We start from the raw sequence: 15,716 nt of genomic DNA on the forward strand, positions 1-15,716 counted from the left end.
AGCAAAGCTAGTGGCTTACTTACTGAATCCTGTGGTCGGAGGTTCTGGCTGGGTTCTGAGCGAACCGGTAAGCTAACGGCAGCAAGCGGCAGGGTGTTGAAAAGGTTTTTACCACAACATGGCAAAAGGGTTACCGGTACCTATTTCTAACTCAAAATCATCGTCCTCCAGAATTGTACCAGAACAGCCTATGTACTGTATACTTAAACTTTAGTGACTGTGTATACTTAAACCATGGTGACTATGCGTATACTTAAACCATGGTGATACTTAAACTTTAGTGACTGTGTATACTTAAACCATGGTGACTATGCGTATACTTAAACCATGGTTACTTATGTGTAGGTGACTATGTGTATACTTAAACCATGGTGATACTTAAACTTTAGTGACTGTGTATACTTAAACCATGGTGACTATGTGTATACTTAAACCATGGTTACTTATGTGTAGGTGACTATGTGTATACTTAAACCATGGTGAATATGTGTATACTTAAACCATGGTGACTGTGTATACTTGTGTATTTAAACCACGGTGGCTCCGACTACACGTGTATTTAAACCACGGTGGCACCGACTACACGTGTATTTAAACCGCGGTGGCACCGGCTACACGTGTATTTTTAAACCGCGGTGGCACCGGCTACACGTGTATTTAAACCATGGTGGCACAGAGGTTGAATCCCACCACGCGATGCCTGATTATCTGAAGGCTGCGTCCCATTGATCTGCCCCATTGACTAATGATGAGGCTGTGACACAGAGCCACTGTCCCGTTCATTAAGGGCCTATTGGCCCGGTGGAGGACTGTCTGCTGGGGACTCACGGGGCTCTTGTCATATCCATGCCGCCGGTCGATTGATGGACCATTAACAGCCTATTAAACACGGCTAAGTAAAGGGGTTGGGAGGACGGCGTCGCAAAGCAGCGTTGGGGTTTCCCATTCCGACGGCAGCGTGGTTCTCGCGTGTCTCGGAGCAGATCGCAGCGGATCGTTGTGTTCAGGCGCCGGTGGCCCCGCCGTGCCGACAGACGCAGAGTGTGATAAAGAGGTGTTCAGAAATAATGTCACGGAAAATTCTCCCTCTTTATCCATCTCTCATCTGTCGGTGTCTGTTGTGTTTAGCGAGGGAGGAGGAGCGTGAGCGCAATATCGACCGCACATTTTCATGTTTGCCTTGTTCTTTTATTCGGCATTGGATGCTCTTACTGTTTTTTTTTTTTTTTTTTTTTTTTTTCTCTCCGTATGATCAGTTTGACAGTTTCCTGACCTTCCTTTACTGCGATAACTAAACTAAATCTTAACTCTTGTTCTCCCGTTTCCAAGGTTAGCGCTGTATGTATACGAGTACCTGCTACACGTGGGAGCACAGAAGTCTGCACAGACCTTCCTATCCGAGGTAAGATGGCATCCGTGACACGAACCACCAACAACCTAGGAACCATTTTGGTGTAGGTCAGGACTGGGTTTCCATAGCAATTCCTTGGTTATATATTCCATCCTCTCAACCCCCCCTCCCCTTCCCACGGGCGACTGTATTAAGTAGGGATGGGCATTGATTTGTGAATATTCTAATAGTTGTTAAATAAAAACAAATAAAAAAAAGTTTATGTGAATATCTTGTTTTTACCGGCAACTTCACTGTGTAGTGTATTGTGCATTGACTGTTACACTGCTGGCAGTGTTCATTTAGTCAACGAAAATGATGACTAATATGGTCGTCAACGAAGCTTTTTCCCCTGACGACAACGAGGCGAGACGTCAAGTTAATGGAGAATGTGACACTAACGTGACTAAATGATTCATGCAATGTCGTTGACTAAAAACTACGACACAATGTAGTTTACAAAATAAAATCTTGCCGAAATCTCCATTTTAAGACGAGACAAAATAATTATAACTTTTAGAATAATTCATGTTATTAGTGCAGCATTTCCGTTTCCTATGTGTGCAGCGCAAGCGCTTTGATTAATTTCCTCACCCGCGTTATTTGTTCTTAGCCAGCATTCTAGATAGCTGTAACTGCACACGGCATGGGTTTAATGGAACAATGGCGGGGCAACAGGGTCTCGGTGTAACCAATGTAACTGAGGAATAGTCTGCATATACTTTCAAACTAGTCAAATTAAATCATGGGAGAATTGATATCTGATCATAACAGTTTTATTCACCACCTTCCTCTTTCCACTCTACAACACAACAGACCTGTCACAGGCGTGTGCCCCACTCTTCCCCAAAACAAACCCCCAAGAGGGCGCGCAACTCCACCTAATAACGTCAGTATAAATAATAACATAAGTGTAGCGCTGAAGAATAGGAGTCGGAGGCGGGGTGTCGAAAGACAACGCTAAACGTTTATTCAATGTCAACATTAAATTAATGTAGTAAATTAACACTGACTGCTGGGTACAGCTTGCTAGCTAGCCAGGTAGCAAAATGGTCACAGCTGGGAGAACAGAAAAAAACAGAGACCGGAGATGTTACATTGTAGCAAAGTTTTGCACGTTTGCCATGTTGTTTCACTAAGCTCACACATTTCAAGCATCAGATTAGCTTCGACGAGCCTCGATTGTCGATTTTAGTGTTGGAATAGTTCCCAGTCACTATCGGAATAGTAATTGAGTGAGTTTCGCCCATCCCTAGGATTACTCCCCATGTTATGATGTCACGTGTCCTCCTAATCCACCCCACAACGCAAAGCATGATCTGACACATCCTCTTGCAAAGCATCGAACATCAGCTACAATAATTTAAGAGCTACCGGTAATTTATTTGATAAAGAGGAGGAATCCGTGAATGGTGTGATTGAACCCATCCAGGAGGGGGGCAGATCTATGTTCTGCATCTTCCTCAAACGGTCCTGATCAAATTTAATGTGACCCCAGAGCGACTGAGCCTTGATTTAGTTATGCATGTAAAAGACTTGGTAATGAGAACGTCGTGTCGTGAAGGGATGGAGCTAAAACAGCCTCACAGCCAGCCAGGGCTTTGGACCGCTTTGAAAACGTTTGATACCGGTGCCAATACGGATAACTGGGATTCGGATACAGACGCCTTACTTTGCAGAGTTACGTGCGTGTGTGTGAGATGTGCGAGCCAATCGGAGGCGTTGTTAACATTTTGGATGGTTTGGGTTTGTGGTTGTGGTTGAACAGAATAAATGTTATATTTTGGAACAAATCTGCTTATTGGCTCACTGACACCAAATGAGTTTAACTACATGGGTATCGGAATTTGGTATCGCGTGGCACCGTGTCATTCGATTTTAGGAATTTCGATACCTTGGCATCTTTCGATACTCGATGCCTGGTATTGAAGCAATTCCATAGAGATATCATAAAAGTATTGAATTTCGATACCCAGCCCAGCCCTACTCGCACCAGGCCTGCAGGTTGGGAGGCAAGCAGCTACATCGCCACCGTCACCTTCATAAACACACAACATACAGTCTTTCAATGGGATCTTATAGTGACAAAAGTCACAGTATTGTGATACACGAGACAATTCTGTTGTCTAAATTGATAATAACGAGCGCATATTGAACATCTCACAAAATTGTATCTGACATATTTGAGGGAACATCGATTTGATAATTCTGTCCGAAATGTGTCGATAGTTTTATAGTCGAGTCGGAAACACACACACACACACACAGAAATCAGAGGGGAGTGAGGTAGGCGTAGAGATGGGGCATAAAAAAAAATATTGTTTGTTTCCTGTTGGTTGTCAGTTAAGGCCATGGGTAGGCAGGGAATTTATTTAATTTTTTCCCACGGCGACTATGGATAGGGAATTTCTTTATTTAATTAAAATGTTCACAACAACATGGATGCATGTACTCTGCCAGGATGTTTAATATCCATAATACTAAATGTTTGACTAAGATTTCTATTAAACTTTATTAAAAAAAAAAAAAAAAAAAATTGATTTTTTTTTTTTTTTTTTTAAACTCATAAAATATATTGGGTCGCACCTAAATCGGCAGGGTCGGTCGGCAACCGGAAACAAACCATTATTTAGTTTAGGCCTGGTCAGAGGCAGGGGGATGCATATCACTGCCTCAGAGGCCATTGACAGTCTGAGACCTACTGATTATGTGTTCTTAACCTCCAGACCTGCAGACATAATCCTCTCTCCTGCAGCAGCCACTGACCCGACCTTCACTTCTTCTCTACCTCCTTTCCTCCTCTTCTCTATTGTCGTTTCCTCTCCTCTCTTTTCTTCTCTTCTCTCCTCTACCTACTCTTCTTCTCTGCTCTCTTCATATCTCCTTTTCATCTCCTCTTCTTTTTTGTTTCCGCTCCCCTCTTTTCCCCTCTTCTCTCTTCTCCCTCTTCTCTCTTCTCTACCGTCTCTCTTTTCCCCTCTTCTCTTCTCCCCTCTTCTCTTCTCCACCTTCTCTTCTCTCTTCTCTCTTCTCTACCGTCTCTATTTTCCCCTCTTCTCTTCTCCACCTTCTCTTCTCTCTTCTCTACCTTCTCTTCTCTCTTCTCTACCTTCTCTTCTCTCTTATCTACCTGCTCTTCTCTACCTTCTCTTCTTCCTACTCTTCTCTTCTCTCCATACCTCATTTTCATCTCCTTCTCTTTTGTTTCCTCTCTTCTCTCCTACCTACTCCTCTCTTCATACCTAATTTTCATCTCCTTCTCTTTTGTTTCCTCTCTTCTCTCCTACCTACTCCTCTCTTCATACCTCATTTCATCTCCTTCTTTCCTTTTTATCATCTCCTCTCTCTTCTCTGTTCATACATATTTTTCCTCTTTTATTTTCTTTCCACTCTTCTCTTCTCCTATTTTATTCTCTTCTCTCCTATCCACTCTTCTCTACCCACTCTTCTCTATTCATTTCTTTCCTCCTCTCTTCTTCTCTCCCTTCTCCGTTCACACCTCTTTTTCCTCTTCTCCTCTTTTCTTTCCTCTACTCTTCTCTCTTCATACCTCGTTTTTATCTCTTCTCGTTCCTCTTCCCTCTTCTCTGTTCATCTCTCTTCTCTGTTCATACATCTTTTTCCTCTTCTTTTTGTGTCCTCTTTTCTTCTCTTCTCTACCTCCTCTTCTCGTCCCTCTCCTCTCCAGATTCGATGGGAGAAGAACATTACATTAGGAGAGCCTCCTGGATTCCTCCATTCATGGTGGTGGTGAGTGTCACCTTCGCTTGTGTTACTGTGTTTGGGCTCTTAGTTTGCATTATGGATTAGTTTGTTTTGATGGGCCCTATCCATTCCCCTCGTGTGTGTGTGTGTGTGTGTGTGTGTGTGTGTGTGTGTGTGTGTGTGTGTGTGTGTGTGTGTGTGTGTGTGTGTGTGTGTGTGTGTGTGTGTGTGTGTGTGTGTGTGTGTGTGTGTGTGTGTGTGTGTGTGTGTGTGTGTGTGTGTGTGTGTGTGTGTGTGTGTGTGTGTGTGTGTGTGTGTGTGTGTGTGTGTGTGTGTGTGTGTGTGTGTGTGTGTGTGTGTGTGTGTGTGTGTGTGTGTGTGTGTGTGTGTGTGTGTGTGTGTGTGTGTGTGTGTGTGTGTGTGTGTGTGTGTGTGTGTGTGTGTGTGTGTGTGTGTGTGTGTGTGTATGGCGACAGTATTTACCGCTCATCACCTAGTGTTCCCCTGCACCCTGCAATATGGCTTTAGCATCTGTCTCCCAAGTGTAGGAACATCATAACTCCCAATTTGAGTACATTTCCCCCCCAGGCTTTTACTCGTATTGAAGGGTTAAATGTTGGGACTGCACGGATACCAATACTAATATTGGACTACCGGGCCAATACCAGGGAACCACAGGGCATCATACTAAAACCAGATACAAATGCCAATATTAGATTCCACAAGGCCGATACCAGGAAACCACAGGGTACTGGTATCGTACTAAAACCAGATACAAATGCTAATATCACATTTACATTTAGTCATTTAGCTGACGCATTTTTATCCAAAGCGACTTACAAGTTCTATATATGACAAGTCATCACCACCAGGCCGATACCAGGAAACCACAGGGTACTGGTGTTAGAAGTATACGTATAAGTCTATATTTGTCATCAGATTAACACACGCATGCAATGGGCGACCCACAGGAACACACACACGCACATGCACACACACGCACACACACACATGCACTGAGTCATACTAAAACCAGATATCAAAAGTCAGACATCAAACCAAAGATAATAAATTGTCTGCATGTTGGATCCTTCTAATGGAGAAAATGGATTAGATCTGAATAACCTTTGTCCAGTGACCTGTATCGTCAAATGAGAAGGTGGTATCCATGCATCCAGGGTGTGAAATACGGGGACCCCTGGGGGTCTCAGTCCCCCCCCCCCCCCCACTTTAGACCCCCATGGAAGCCTGTAAAAACCTTTTTCAAAGTGATTTGTCACTAAAACATTCATTTAAAAACGGTCCATTATTCAATTTGCAAAACTTTATTTGCCAATATGAAAAGATTGTAAAAAGATTATCATCATGGTGTTGCCTCTTAATTTGCCATTGAATACTCGTATTACTTATTGAGTCTCAGGCCATGGTTACACTGGGGTAAAACGGCAACATTCTATTTTCGAATGATTACGTTTGCATGTCCAAGTTAAAAAGAAACACAGTTTTGGCAGAACTATTTCTGGGAGTCACTTGCAATATCGCACTAATTAACACTTTGGTTGCCTAAGGTTAAATTAATGATATACCATAGATTGCCAGCGCTATTTGTCTATGGAGAAAGTCCCCTTCTTTGCAGGGCTATAACTTTTTAAATTCTATTGCTACATTGCCATTATTAGGGCCCATTCAAAGTCCTATATGTATTGTTCATTGTGTAGCAACGTTAAACTTTTTCATTCACATATTCATAGTAAAGTATGGTCTAATGTATAAGTATGTTTTCATCTCTTTCTGCAGCTTTCTCCAGAACGTGATATATAGCCCCAAATGCATTATATTGATGATGAAATACAGTTTGATGGCAATCAGCGCGATATAAAAAATTCCAACTAGACGTACTTCTAGAAGTTACTACACGTCATCTGATGTTGACCGGATGGGCGAGGGGGCGTTTATAATTCCGTGGGCAGCGTTATACCAATCATCTAATGTGGGTCAAATGTTGATAATATCAGTTATTATCGAAGACGGTAACGTTACACGCTGAAACTCACCCCAGTCTCCGCGCGCCGTTGGGCGATCATTGTCGAGTAGAAATTTTATCATTATGGGATATATTATTACCCGGTCCATCTCCAGCTTGTATAATGGTATATACGTCCAAATCATGTTGTTTATCGAGTTATTGGCAATCGATCGCTATGTAGTGTGACGAGCTAGAGTCACGGGACATGTACCGAGTGGCCGGAAGCAATACGGACGTCTAGCAAAACCTCTACTGCGCTTCCTGTTAAGCGGTTGCGCCGATCGGCCACCAGATGGCGCTCCTGAACCGCCAGAGAGCTCAGTGGGTCCTGCTGGTGGATCTCAGGCCAGCGGAGGGACATTATGAATCCGATCGCAGATTTTTGAAATATTGATATAAGGACGCTGTACAGCGTCCCCCGGCAACTTTAGCATGGCCAGCAAAGACGTGAGAAGACGTGTCCCGGCACCCAAAGTGTTAATATAATTTGCTGTCCTCCTCAGATTGCTTATTCATGTGTAACACACATGGTTATTTCCAGTGTTTACAGCAGAGCTGTCCCAAGTAGCTGCGGCTACCAACGTGTTGTCAAGTTATTGTTATAAGGAGCCCAGTCCAAAACTACAACAGTCTGCATACCCTTAACAATTGTGTGTATTGAGCCGTATCGTATTGTACCCATTCTGCAATCTGTTAAATAAAGTTTTCATCCATTTCTACTAGCGTTAACGTTACTACGTTAATAGCCTCGATGCTAACTATATACATGGAGAATGCCATTCACATTAGCATGTAGCTAACTACACCGGAGATTTTTTTGTGAGACTAAACTATCCGCTCTTGGTGGTAAATTGTGTTGATGTTGGTTTTGTTTCATCAACAAATGAGAGGCAGAACACACAGTGAATGGGGATCAATAAAGGAATATCTATCCGTTTTTGTTTATTGCACTTTGTTTTCTTACTGAAAAATAAATGCTACGTTGGCTAAATGGCTCACGCGAGGTATTTAAATATGGTGGATTGTTTTTTAGCAGGAAGTGTAGTGGCACGTTCAACCTTTCTGATTGGTTGAAAATTGCCTTCATGTTTGAACTACATCGCCACCTACTGCTTTGGCATTGTACTACATGTATATACATCATACTCGGTGCTCAGGAGGTAAAACGATGTCTAACTTGCCTGCTATTACGTAGCGTTCTGAAAAACTAAACTGAAACTTAAAACTGAAAACGAAACTGGCCCTAATGTAACCACAGCCTCAATGGAACACTGACTATGGGTGGTGTTGCCACCAGGTATTTCCCACACTGGGGGTCTCCCTACTGACTTGGTCCAAAACACTTCAAAGCCCATGTCTGTCCCATCTGAATAATAAGGTTGTCCCATCTGAATATAAGGTTGTCCCATCTTCTATAAAGTTGTACCACATGGATATAGAGTTGGTTTGGATGGTTCTGGTTTTCTGGGAGGTATGAGTTTTCCACCCTGCAGCGGTGGATATTGAAATGACTTGGGGGCTTGGGGTCGACCAACCTCAGCCACAGAGGGCGTGACCCCCCCCTTACCCCCCTCCCAGTCTCCCCCTTTCCCCTCCTCCCCCTCCATCACCCCCTCTCCTGAAACAATGGATCCAGATGGTTAAGGAACGCCCCCCCCCTGGTCCCATCACCCTCCTCACCCTCTTGTCATCCATTGTCCCGCTCCTGTCTCCTTTGTTCACGCGAGAGAACGACTCTTAGCAGATTAACCCATTGCATTCCAGGTTCCTTTGTCTCACCTTTTAACCCCCTCCTGTCTCCTGTCTCCCCCCTCCCCCCTCCCAGTCCTTCAGCCTCGGGGGTAGAATTCTCCCTCCGGGGTCGTCACCTCAAAGCAGCGATCAGCAGTTTCACTGGGTCTTCGACTGTCCTCCGTGTTCACATTGACTCGTTATTTAGCAAAACACGCCGTTTCCAAACCAGCGATGCCGCATCCTTCAGTGTGTGTCCGTGTTCCTAACCGCACGGCTTTGTCAGATCGAGTGATGGATGGCTTCCCTGCGCCTTCTATTCGCTTTCCTATAGAGAGCAGGTGCAGCAGTGCATTGTGGGAGCGTTGCGGTGGGGGGGGGGGGGTGGCGTTGTTGTGATGTGTTTGCTGGTCTTCGTTTGCATAAAGTTCAAAATGTCCAACTGATCCAGCAGCGCCATCGCAAACTTCCCACTTGGAAAATGTTTTCGGTAAACATATTTATTGAACCCTTTAGGTGGAAAAATAAGGAGTTTACGAGCAAGCCGCGGAGAACCAGGGACCACAGCTCGTTCATCCAATCGGGTGCATTCCACGATAGGAATGTTTTTTGATTGGTTGAAATGGGGGGGGGGGGGGGGGGGGAAGAGCTGTTGCTAGGGTCACCCATCAAACAGGACAGTTAAGTGGAGCAGTGCCCCCTAACGTCCTCACCTGATCTGCTGTACTGTATCGGAGGGTCTATCCCTGTCACTACCACACTACAGAAGGTTAACCTTTCACTACCACACTACAGAAGGTTAACCTTTCACTACCACACTACAGACGGTTAACCTTTCACTACCACTACACTACAGAAGGTTAACCTTTCACTACCACACTACAGACGGTTAACCTTTCACTACCACACTACAGAAGGTTAACCTTTCACTACCACACTACAGAAGGATAACCTTTCACTACCACACTACAGAAGGTTAACCTTTCACTACCACACTACAGAAGGTTAACCTTTCACTACCACACTACAGAAGGATAACCTTTCACTACCACACTACAGAAGGTTAACCTTTCACTACCACACTACAGAAGGTTAACCTTTCACTACCACACTACAGAAGGTTAACCTTTCACTACCACACTACAGAAGGTTAACCTTTCACTACCACACTACAGAAGGATAACCCTTTCACTACCACACTACAGGAGATTAACCTTTCACTACCACACTACAAAGGGTTAACCTTTCACTACCACACTACAGAAGGATAACCTTTCACTACCACACTACAGAAGGATAACCTTTCACTACCACACTACAAAGGGTTAACCTTTCACTACCACACTACAAAGGGTTAACCTTTCACTACCACACTACATAAGGTTAACCTTTCACTACCACACTACAAAGGGTTAACCTTTCACTACCACACTACAGATGGTTAACCTTTCACTACCACACTACATAAGGTTAACCTTTCACTACCACACTACATAAGGTTAACCTTTCACTACCACACTACATAAGGTTAACCTTTCACTACCACACTACAAAGGGTTAACCTTTCACTACCACACTACAGATGGTTAACCTTTCACTACCACACTACATAAGGTTAACCTTTCACTACCACACTACAGAAGGTTAACCTTTCACTACCACACTACATAAGGTTAACCTTTCACTACCACACTACATAAGGTTAACCTTTCACTACCACACTACATAAGGTTAACCTTTCACTACCACACTACATAAGGTTAACCTTTCACTACCACACTACAGAAGGTTAACCTTTCACTACCACACTACATAAGGTTAACCTTTCACTACCACACTACAGAAGGATAACCTTTCACTACCACACTACAAAGGGTTAACCTTTCACTACCACACTACAAAGGGTTAACCTTTCACTACCACACTACATAAGGTTAACCTTTCACTACCACACTACAAAGGGTTAACCTTTCACTACCACACTACAGATGGTTAACCTTTCACTACCACACTACATAAGGTTAACCTTTCACTACCACACTACATAAGGTTAACCTTTCACTACCACACTACATAAGGTTAACCTTTCACTACCACACTACAAAGGGTTAACCTTTCACTACCACACTACAGATGGTTAACCTTTCACTACCACACTACAGATGGTTAACCTTTCACTACCACACTACATAAGGTTAACCTTTCACTACCACACTACAGAAGGTTAACCTTTCACTACCACACTACATAAGGTTAACCTTTCACTACCACACTACATAAGGTTAACCTTTCACTACCACACTACAAAGGGTTAACCTTTCACTACCACACTACATAAGGTTAACCTTTCACTACCACACTACATAAGGTTAACCTTTCACTACCACACTACATAAGGTTAACCTTTCACTACCACACTACAAAGGGTTAACCTTTCACTACCACACTACATAAGGTTAACCTTTCACTACCACACTACAAAGGGTTAACCTTTCACTACCACACTACAGAAGGATAACCTTTCACTACCACACTACAGAAGGTTAACCCTTTCACTACCACACTACAGAAGGTTAACCTTTCACTACCACACTACAAAGGGTTAACCTTTCACTACCACACTACAAAGGGTTAACCTTTCACTACCACACTACAAAGGGTTAACCTTTCACTACCACACTACAGAAGGTTAACGCTTTCACTACCACACTACAGAATGTTAACGCTTTCACTACCACACTACAGAAGGTTAACGCTTTCACTACCACACTACATAAGGTTAACCTTTCACTACCACACTACAAAGGGTTAACCTTTCACTACCACACTACAAAGGGTTAACCTTTCACTACCACACTACAGAAGGTTAACCTTTCACTACCACACTACAGAAGGTTAACGCTTTCACTACCACACTACAGAAGGATAACCTTTCACTACCACACTACAGAAGGTTAACCCTTTCACTACCACACTACAGAAGGTTAACGCTTTCATTACCACACTACAGAAGGATAACCTACAGACTGTGGTAGTGAATTAACCGTCTGTAGTGTGGTAGTGAAAGGGTTAAACTTATGTAGTGTGGTTGTGAAAAGGGTTAACCCTTTGTCATGTGGCAGTGAAAGGGTTAACCGTCTGTATTGTCGCAGTGAAAGGTCTAGACTCTGGCGCTGAGGCCTGAAGCCCCTCGCGGAGGACCTGGCTGAGATGTGTCGGACTGTTCCAAGTTCTCAAGTCTTGATATGAGGCGGCGAGTGTTGATGATATGAGGCCTGAGCTGAGTTGAGGCTCAGCTGTGTGTAGTGCAGCATCAGCGATCCAAGTCATTTCTTAAAATATAAGACTTGGCAACTCTGGTATGATGGGAGTGTGCTCAGCAGCTCACGACCAATGAGAATTAGCGCTTTCACGTTGCTAAGATACGTTCTGTGCCGTTGTGCCAATCCTCTGTCTGTGCGCTGCCTGTCATGGTTGCTGTTTGAAAATACAGCAGACACTCCACCGCGTGACTGACATCAGACAGCATGCCTCAGGAGAACAACATTCCCAAAATATAAGAACTCAAAGGACCCAGGCACAGGTGTCACAGTTCTTCATGACTGAAACATCTCCTGAGATTGATTCGGTATGGGATATTACATCTTATTTATCTGGTTGTGTTTTTAACTAGATGTCAGTATTTCTATTTACCTGCCCTGGCAGCCAGGAGCCTACATATTGGCTGCTGATGTGGGCATAGTCTAGGCTATTTCAGTTGACTAATACGGTTCATTGTTCATTAATGTTGAGTTTTTAAAGTCTAATAAATAAACATGTATTTATATTAAGGCTGTCAAATATATCGCGTTAATATCGCGTTAACTCCCGATTCTATTAATGCCACTAATTTTTTTAACTCAAGATTAACTAAAAAGATTTTTTTTTTTTTTTTTTTTTTTTTACTAGACTTCACTCAGGTGTATTATTGATGCTCTCATTGATACTATGTTTGTTCCTGAAGTGTGTGTGTGTGTGTGTGTGTGTGTGTGTGTGTGTGTGTGTGTGTGTGAGATATAGAGAGAGAGGGGGGTGAGAGAGATGAGGAAGGGGCAAGAGAGAAAGAGAGCTAGAGAGTGTGTGTGTGAGGGAGAGGGGGGGGTGTGTGATTAATCAGCCCTTGTGTGTGTGAATGTAACAAGTTCCTAACGTTTTCTTTCCCCTATTATTTCATGCACACTTTATTCATTGTTTTAAATTATTATTTTCTTTTAAGTTATTTTGTGCATCACTCTGTTTTGAATTTGATGCAAATTTGCAATGCATGAGGGTCATCCTTTTGTGTTAAATGGCTGCACAAAGCAAGCATTTGTTGACTCGCATGTTGATAAGAGTATTAAAACGTGGAACTTGAAAAAGATCTGTTTAAGGTAGAAAAAAAATAAAAAATAAAAATGCGATTAATTTGCGATTAATCGTGAGTTAACTATGGACAATCATGCGATTAATCGAGTTAAATATTTTAATCGTTTGACAGCACTAATTTATATTAATCAATATAATTAAATAGTGTGCCCATTTAAACTCTTATGATGTTATGCTCATCTGTCCTATGTATTTAAGGGGTTTGGGGGGGCTAGCTCTTTTTAATATATATGTCATAGATTGTTTTATTTAGATTTATATGCATTTCAGGAGTTTGGGGGGCTGGCTCCCCAAAATAATTAAATAACATAACCCTAAAACCGAAATAAAGTAAAAAAAAAACTTATAAAATTAAAAAAGAATTGTTACAAAATCCGCCCATTTCCCCCCAAAAAACGCCCCAAAACTGCCTTTGGCAGACTTCAAATGAGCCATTTTAATCTAGATTAACTCCAGGATTGCAGATGGATTAATCTAGATAATTTTTTTTTTATCTATGCCCACCTCTACTTAAAATACACATCAATGTCCCACAAATAGACAGCTGTGCCAATGTCTCCACATAGATGAGTGGTAACGTGTGGCACTGAACCTAATGTCGTTAAAACCAGAATGATCTAATTTCCAGAGTAATTTAGCCGACAGATAAATTTATACATGAGATTTCTTAAAACAGCTTGGAAGGTATTGACACGTGCAGCCACAAACATTTCACTTGCACTACACCATCTAGGTCTTGTAATATTCTCATGGCATCATTATAAGCTACTTGAAGTCTCCGCAAACTTGCTTTTTTGTAGCTTGACCACAAGTGTGCAGTATGAAGTGGTGTGTACAATATGCTCTGAACAGACACTATAAAGGAATGCAGCTATATAATGAACATAATCAATATTATTAGTGCACTCTCAAATAAGCGACTGAGTTCTAGAGAAGCGGTATATAAATCTAATTTATTATTAAATGTGTCACTGTATCATTTATGATGCATATTTAGATAACGCCAGGTGTAATCAGCATTCTTACACACTTGTTAATAAGTTTCCCCATTGTGTCTGGATCTCATACCCCGGAAGGACATTGGCTGTGATCTGGAAGGCGGGCACCACTTGCTGGCCAAGCTGCAAAGCCATAGCTCAAAATAATTTCCACTTAAATAGTTTTATCCCTGACCTTTAACCTTAAACGTTACCCCCTACCACCAAATCAAAGATACATTCAGGCAGTGGGATCTAGGCACTAACTCACGACATGGGACCATCCTGAGCCCCTCCTCCAGACATGGGTGTTAGTTGGCGTGCCTCGAAGTCGATGAGTCTGTAAGTCTAGATGTTTGTGTTTTCAACCTGTGAGTGTTGTCTGTGGCCATCGGGGCATTTTAAATGGCTCCCTGATAGGCGATTAGGCCTCTTGTTAGCTGTGTCCTGTTTCACTGGCTTTATAGCACTTTGATGAAATCAATACACAAAGACCGTTCACTGATTCAATTAGGGGCTCAATTAGGACAGGTGCCGCTGCTCAGTTAGGAGCTCTTAGGCCCAGTCCACACCATCGCAGGTATTTTTGACACAGAGGTAAAAAAAAAAGAAACCTCCGTATACACGGGTGGTTTAAACTGATGTAATATACATGTAGTACAATGCCAAAGCAATAGGTGGCGATGTAGTTCAAACATGCAGGCCATTTCAACCAATCGGAAGGGTTGAATGCGTCGCTACACGTCCTGCTCAAAACAGAAACCGCCATCTTTAAATTACAACGTCAGCAACATAGCATTTATTTGCAGCAAGAAACAAAGTGCAATAAAAGTGCAATAAACAAAAAAGGATACATTCACTGTGTTCTGCCCATTTGTTGATGGAACAAAACCAACATCAACACAATTTACCACCAAGAGCGGAGAGTTTAGTCTCACAAAAAGAGCGCTGATGTTGTTGGCTTACATGCTAATGTGATTGGGATTTGCCATTATAATAGTTAGCATTGCGGTTAGCATACATTAGCGTAGTAACGTTAACGCTAGTAGAATGAATGAATGAAAACGTTATTTAACAGATTGCAGAATGGGTACAATACAATACGGCTCAATACAAACAATTGTTAAGGGGATGCAGACTGTTGTAGTTTGGACTGGGTTCCTTATAACAATAACTTGACAACACATGAGCTTAGTTGGTAGCCGCAGCTACTTGGGAAAGCTCTACCGTAAACTGGAAATAATCTCTGTTACTATGTCCGCACGCAACCAATGCAACCGGGGTGAGCCCAAAACTCCACCCTGACTCCGGTTTTCAAAGACCACGGTTGCAGTGTTCCAAAAACCCGGTTGCGTGTGGATGAACAGTGCAACTGCGCACATTAAATCACAGTTACATAACACCCCGCGTTCGTGTGGACAGGGCCTTAGACTGGTATCACTGTTCAGTTAGGAGCTCTTAGACTGGCATCACTGTTCAGTTA

The 15,716-nt window shown here is 42.6% G+C and overlaps 1 protein-coding gene across 2 annotated transcripts in view; it reads left to right on the plus strand.

Annotated features, from left to right (window-relative positions):
* Nucleotides 1-15,716, plus strand: part of LOC311224824 (single-stranded DNA-binding protein 3) — a 78,897-nt gene that overhangs the window by 6,464 nt on the left and 56,717 nt on the right. For both annotated transcript variants that reach the window (XM_084309951.1, XM_084309950.1), the window contains exons 2-3: nt 1,330-1,402; nt 5,079-5,140. In XM_084309951.1, coding sequence (XP_084166077.1) covers nt 1,330-1,402; nt 5,079-5,140 — 135 coding nt within the window. The remainder of the gene's footprint in view (nt 1-1,329; nt 1,403-5,078; nt 5,141-15,716) is intronic.

Source organism: Notolepis coatsorum (genome assembly GCF_963971535.1).
Source record: "Notolepis coatsorum genome assembly, chromosome: 3".
In the NCBI taxonomy this organism is placed as follows: Eukaryota; Metazoa; Chordata; class Actinopteri; order Aulopiformes; family Paralepididae; genus Notolepis; species Notolepis coatsorum.